The 6,883-nt window shown below is 45.1% G+C and overlaps 1 protein-coding gene across 1 annotated transcript; it reads left to right on the top strand.

Moving 5' to 3' along the window:
* The first annotated feature begins 1,095 nt into the window (after positions 1-1,095).
* Positions 1,096-6,287, top strand: LOC109466261 (putative RNA-binding protein 15). The gene is given in 2 exon segments (XM_019763951.1): positions 1,096-1,615; positions 1,617-6,287. Coding segments are annotated over 2 exon segments (2,517 nt in total). The 5' UTR covers positions 1,096-1,198; the 3' UTR covers positions 3,717-6,287.
* Positions 6,288-6,883: the final 596 nt, after the last annotated feature.

The raw sequence follows: 6,883 nt of genomic DNA, 5'->3' as shown, positions 1-6,883 counted from the left end.
TCTCTTCTCTTCTCTCTCTCTCTCTCTCTCTCTCTCTCTCTCTCTCTCTCTCACTCTCACTCTCTTTCTTTCCTTTCGCTCCTGTATACCCCACCCACAGCACCGTGTGGTTATACATTAAACCATGTGTTTTCCACCTCCATGTTCGGGATCAAGAAGAACATGGTCTGATCTATGTATAAACCTTTGGTTTGATCATTGGTGGTTTCATGAAGGAGGAATATAATATCAGGATCATCTACAGAAAAACCAAAGTTTTTCATAAAAAGATGTCTGGTAGTAGGATGGCCGGCTACATTAAAATAACGCGTTAAAAACTCTTTCCCACCCTCCGCGGGGCCTACACAGGAGGCTATGGCTACCCGTTGTTTTGCGGAGGAGGAAATAAACCGCACGTCTGACATGTAACGTTTATGCATTACACACATGCACGCGCTGTCCTTCAGCGTCCTCTAGTGATGTCTGTCATAAATGCAGGTAACGTTACATACAACGGACGTTGCGATGATCATAATGCCAATGCTCCAACGTAAAAAAAGTCCCTTTTTATTAGCGTTTCCCTGCAAACCATAGTCTCTCGTTCCTTTATAGCACAAATTCATTTGGTTCGCGCTTAATTTCAATAGCTCATAAAAACTATCAAAATGCTTCATATCTAAAGTGAAAAGACAAACAAGTATCAAAGAAGTTTTTTGCAAAACGCGTACAGTACATGAAAACATACAGAACGTCTCATTTGAAACATCATTGATTTGACGATTCAACCTTTGATAACAGCAAATTACTTTGTCATATAAATCAACTCATCAAGCAGGTTGCAAGACTACGTGCTCTGAACCCCCCTTCCCACCAGTTGCGATCGTCTACATTGACGTCACGGCGTGACCGAACTACTGTGTTTAGTTGATTCTACTTCCGCAGCCTGTCAACAAAGTAGAGCTATCCAATATATTTTGGTAATCATAACATGCAGCTAGGGTGGAGGCTAGAAGTTGATTGTGTATACACTGTGTCCTATTCATATTGATGTTGTTTGCAAATTTTCACGAATAAAGAAGAGGAAAGTTTGATTGTTTACTCGGCGGATGAATCTCATGCCCGGAGCCCGCACGGCAAGCACTTGCGCTTCCCCAACATGGCGGCCATGGTTTCTGTTTGAGGAACATTTTACATCTTTAACGCCGAATTTTGCAAAAATATGAAGCGCCAGCAAGACAGAGAGACTCCCACAAAGAGTAAACGTTCCAGATCGAGTGCTGATGGACGCGATAGGAGCTCCCGTGATCGCGGGAGCCCGGACCAAGAGCGTGAAGGCCGGGGAAACAGCAAGGTGAGCTCTCGAAGTAAAGACCGACCCAGTTCCGAGGAAAGGACTCGAGACAAACGCTCCCGAGACGACCGTTCCTATGAAGGAGAGTATCGCAGGAGCAGTCCTAATGCCGGTAAGGGTGACAGACTTCCAGATTACAGGTCTTTGTGCGTCAGTAACTTTGGATCGCACCTTTCTGAGTCCGCGATCAGAGACGGTGTGTTCCACGAGTTCAAAAAATATGGGGAGATCAACGTGAAAGTAGGGTTCAGAGGCGACGAGCGCGTAGCTTATGTCAACTTCCGCTTTCCCACAGGATGCAAAAGACGCCAAAAAGGGCAAGCTAAAGCTCGTGTTGTTTGATAGAAGCCTGCGTGTCGAGCCCGTGTTCAGTCCGAACAAGTACACCCTCCATACAAACAAACGGGAACGTAGGAGTTTGACCCCAGAGTTCACCAGCCCGACCTACCCTGCCAGCCAGCGGGACGGCCGGTCACCTGTACCCGGCAGGAGGGCCAGCACACGGCACGGTAGTCTCACACGGGACCTGCCACCCAGGGAGAGGTTTGACGAGTTCGATCCCGGACCCAGAAGCAGATTGTACGCCAACAATGATCGTTACCCCTACGACATGCTACCAGAGGATGACCAGAGGGCCACCAGAACCTTGTTCGTGGGAAATCTGGAGTACAACATATCGGATACCGAGTTGAGACGTGCGTTTGAACCCTTTGGGTATATTGAGGATATAGACATCAAGCGACCGATGCGCGGCCAGGGTAATGCTTATGCGTTTGTGAAGTTTACAAACCTTGATGTGGCACACAAGGCTAAGTTAGCGATGCAGGGCCAACCTGTTGGTAGGAACCCGTGTAAGATTGGGTACGGCAAGGCACTGCCTACGACTTGTCTGTGGGTCGGGGGTCTTGGACCCTGGACGTCCCTCGCAGTGTTGGAACGAGAATTCGACCGCTTTGGAGCAATCAGGAAAATAGATTATGTGAAGGGTGACAACCATGCGTACATATTGTACGACAGTTTGGATGCTGCACAGGCTGCGTGGACGGAAATGCGAGGATTTCCGTTGGGAGGGCCCGATCGCCGTTTGCGCGTTGATTTTGCTGACCCAGAAGGTGCACTTCGATACCCGGCGTTTCCGCCCGACCGCCGTCCTGCTCGGGAGGAGTTGTTGGTTGAGTTTGACCACCGTGATTTAGACCGGCGTGGTAGCCGGGGATTGACGCCCCCTCCTATGTATGCGAACCGAGGGAATAGTTTTGATGACCGAGCCCGGCATGACGCTCGTAGGGGAGGATTTCGCCAGTTTGACGGACGCGGCGACCATCCCAGGACTAGGGATGACTGGCAGGATCGTAACAACGGTGGGATCCATCGTGACATGCGCGATTGGGAACAAGATCGGAGTCGTGCTGATGGTTTGGATGGGGGGAGAAACAGTGGCAGCTATGGTGACAAGCGAAGACGTTCTCCCATGGATGATTTTGATTCCCGTAACCGAGATCAGACTCCAGAGCGTAACAGGAAGCTGCAACAGCGTTCGCGTTCACGTTCGCCACGTTCTGGTTCCGCCAAGGGTAGTCCCAACAACCGTGATCGCGGTCGTTATGCGGGATATGCAAGTCCTGACAACAGACGAGGGTACTCACCGAACCGCAAACATTCCGTGGAGGATAACTCCCCCAAGGGTGCTCGAGCCTCAAAGCGCCGCCATTCCCAAAGCAGTGAGGACCGCTTTATGGACCGGAATGACAACAACGACGACCGAGACAGGATTGACAAAGAGCACAAGTCTCACCGTCACGGGCGGAAACTGGACAGCGCAGAGGAACGTGCCAAGGCTGCTGCTCTGAGAAAAGCTGAGAATCTGAACGAAGTGGCGAAACATTGCACCTCTGTGTGGCACGGAGCGCTTGTTCTGAAGAATAGTGCTTTTGGTACCAAGATGCACACCTGGAGGGGCAGCAGTATTGTGGAGAGCCTTCTGCTAGACAGGACAGCTCAAACACCTGTGCTGAAAATCACACAACGTTTGCGACTGGATATGCCCAAGTTAGAGGAAGTGACTCGAAGGATTGAGTCCTCCGGTATGGAGGGTCACTGTCTCCTGTTAGCGTTACCTTCGTCGGGACAGTTTGAGGACCCGTCACTGCCAAGCCAACAGCGACCCTTGCGGAATCTGGTTTCATACCTCAAGCAGAAGCAGGCGGCTGGAGTCATCAGTCTGCCTGTGAACGGAGGCAAGGACAAGAACAACGTGGGCGTGCTTCACGCCTTCCCACCCTGCCAGTTTTCTCAGGGCCAGTTACGCCGACTGGCGCCCAACCTGCCACAGCACCCGAGTCCAGAGGACCACTTGGTGGTGATAATCGTGCGTGGATGTGCATAAAGATTACCCCGAGTTCTGCTTGGATGTAACAAGTTGTGGCCAATCTTGTAGATGTGTTCATCAAGTATCTACCCTACTGTCTTGTGATTGGTGATACGTTAATGGCAGTACGATTTTTGTATTTACAATCAAGTGCGTAGCTTCAAGATTTCTTCTCTACAGCAACCACCAGGATTTATCATTGAATGAAGAACAAACAACGTGCAAGTCTGGAATCACCAAATGTGTTTATTCCCATGGAATAATTGTGCAGAGGGAACTGATTGGAACAGTGTGTTTGAATGGTTTTCTGTGTTGGAACAAGGCAGAGAGAGAGAGAGAATCACTGATTGGAAATTCTACATCTGTGTTCCCCCACGTGTGTGTTGTCAATTTGTGGACTTACTTGTTCTGCTGCAATTTGTGTGCCCGGGTAGTGGAAAGAGATCACATGCGAGGCATGTCTCCTATACCTCATCAAAAACACAGCACCGTATGCTTACCTTGTGCGCTGCATGTCAATTCAAGATGGGAATAAGTGGGCGGAATAAAAGTACGCCGAAATGAATTGATCACCAGTGAATCATCAGAACTGCTGCAACGTGTTTTACGGAGTACAAGCCGCGTGTTCGACTTGTGGAATTTTTCCATACAGATAAAAGTTACACTTCTTCAAAACAAGGACTGTCGACAGCTTCGAGTGCTGTTTGGAGGGTCGCGACATGCAACAAGTTTCACATGTCTGAAGTTCTCGTTGGGAACAGTTTCTGCATCTTCGTGGACTGTGGTTATGAAAAGGAAAAGTTTCGGTGTAAACGCAGTAACGTGTGCGCTGAAATCACTGCAAGTGACTGAATCTGTGCAACAAAGTGCCTCTTTTGAAAGGGAAACAACATTCTATCTGGAAATTGTCCAAAACAGCCAAACCAGATGAAAAATTTGTCAGTAGAGGACATTGTGAGCCCTCTGTGTGCCACGCCCCCAAATTATTGTCCCAGTACCCAGGGTTCAAAAGCAACGGTGCAAAGGACTGTGGGAATACTGCAAGATTCAAGTGGGAAGCAGAACATCTAGAACCAGAGCCGTCATGCAGTCAGAAGTGCAGCAACCAAAGGACTTTGAAACATCATAGAAAATATGGCCAACAATTTTACAATTTGTTGTGAAAAGAAGCACCTTTCAAAACTTCAGCATTACAACAATAATACAGAAAATGAAATATTTGGAATTGATTTGTAATACCTCTGGAACATCTGATTTGATATTGAAATGTAACTTGAAGTTTTGAAAGCTTCCTTCATCACTACAAATATTGTCACAATGTATGTTCAACATCCAAATGTACTATGATATATACAGCAAGATGGTTTTCAAAGAGGGTGGGCAGGAAGGTTATACTGTCACATGCATATGAACTATGTCTGAAGAATGTCTTGATTGTCTGTTGCTATAGTGACAATATAGGTCAGGTTATGTTTGTTAGAACAAGGCTAATACAATACAGAATCTGTGGAAAGTATACCTAGAAAGTCACAATGAAGGGTACGTAGATGAAATATTGAGCTGTCATTTTATGCAACTGACTGTTTGTATGGACAATACACAAACTGAACATCCTGAAAAGCTTAGGTCAGGGTTATATGAATATGTGTTTACGGTATTGCTGTATTATTCCAAACATAAACTGTGTAAGAAAAGAAAACATGTCAGAGGAATTTGACAACTGCACAAGACTTTTTGGGTTTGATACATTTGTGTGTTCAAATGTAAGATTATGCAATTCTGGACTATTGCCACTGACATTAACAAGCAGGGCTTGGTATACTGTCCCCAGGACAACCATATACAGACCTTTTGTAACATGAAATGTTGCCCGTGAAGACATATTTCGCTTCTTGTATGTGGATGACAGGACTGTTTGTTCAATAATTGATATTGTGAGATTTACAAGTATCGAGCATTGTTATAATATAGTCGGAATTCTCTTGTGTTTTGTACTTTCTCAAAAATGTACAATTTGACGAAACATACTCGATGTCACCTTACGGACAACTTTTTACACACGGTGATTTGATTTTTAGTATGTAAAGTTTTCTTGTGCAAGGACTGTACTATGTTTGCAAAATGTGTTATAAAGTACATTTGTTAGACAAGCCAAACAACTGTTGTCGACAGACAAGAAAATGCACAAGATTATTTCATGCAGATGGTTAATTGAGAATGGTACTAGTACTACATGTGATATAAGAGAAATGTTCTGACACCCCTATGGAGAAGTGGTACAGCCTTGTGTAAAACTAGGGTACTGTTGTGGACCGAACCATTGCCACGAAAGAAAGGGGTGGCCGTCCAGTGACATGTCAAGTGTACAGATTGTTCTGAAATGATGATCATGATGGTTGCTTGTATAGAGCATGGAAATTATTTTTAGAGACCAATGGACATTTTAGTTGGAAGGCTGTGTTTTGTAGGTGTATTTTACAGGGCTGAAGGTGTGAGATGTGTAGGACTTTGACTGATCTTGTCCCAAATGTAATCATAGATCCTTCCTACCCATCCTATCCATATAGAAATTAAAGCATGCAGATCAGAGATATTCCTTGTCTTCGTGGTCATTGCTGTTATAGTATTTCTCTTGGTATATACCCATGGTTGGTCTTTTATAGCACAGTGAAATTACAAATCTGAAGTCTACAGTACTGTGTTACCGGTACTTGCTTTACCATGGTTAGGCCACACCAATTTAATTTGTTGGTTCTCGGGATTTTTTCAGAAAAAATATGAAGCGACAGGGCGAAGAAATAAAAACAGGTGTAGGCATCCTATTATAGCCCCAAATGCTACGATATGAGCCATGAAGTCAACACAAAAGGGTGGGTTAATATTTGAACAATGAAGTTTGAACTTTTAATCAGAACACTGCATGGACTTTCCACAACTGTTGGGGGCAAAACATATATTTTAAAAAAAAAATGAGGTGAATCTGAGAACCTACAAATTAAATTGGTGTGGCCTTAGATTACTGATTATAATCTTTGAAGATCTTTGTTAAGAGTAAGGAAAATCCTGAAATAATGCAGGAATCACAGTCTATTTGTCAATTGTTTGCTCCTTTCATTTCAAAAACTTGAACTTTATTATCACCACATTAATTCATTAGTTCGCAGATTTGCCCACTTCCATTTTTT

The sequence above is a fragment of the Branchiostoma belcheri genome, unplaced genomic scaffold (genome assembly GCF_001625305.1).
Source record: "Branchiostoma belcheri isolate BF01 breed outbred unplaced genomic scaffold, Haploidv18h27 scaffold161, whole genome shotgun sequence".
In the NCBI taxonomy this organism is placed as follows: Eukaryota; Metazoa; Chordata; class Leptocardii; order Amphioxiformes; family Branchiostomatidae; genus Branchiostoma; species Branchiostoma belcheri.
The sequence above is the reverse complement of the archived record's forward strand: the minus strand, read 5'-3'. Positions and strand labels throughout refer to the sequence as shown.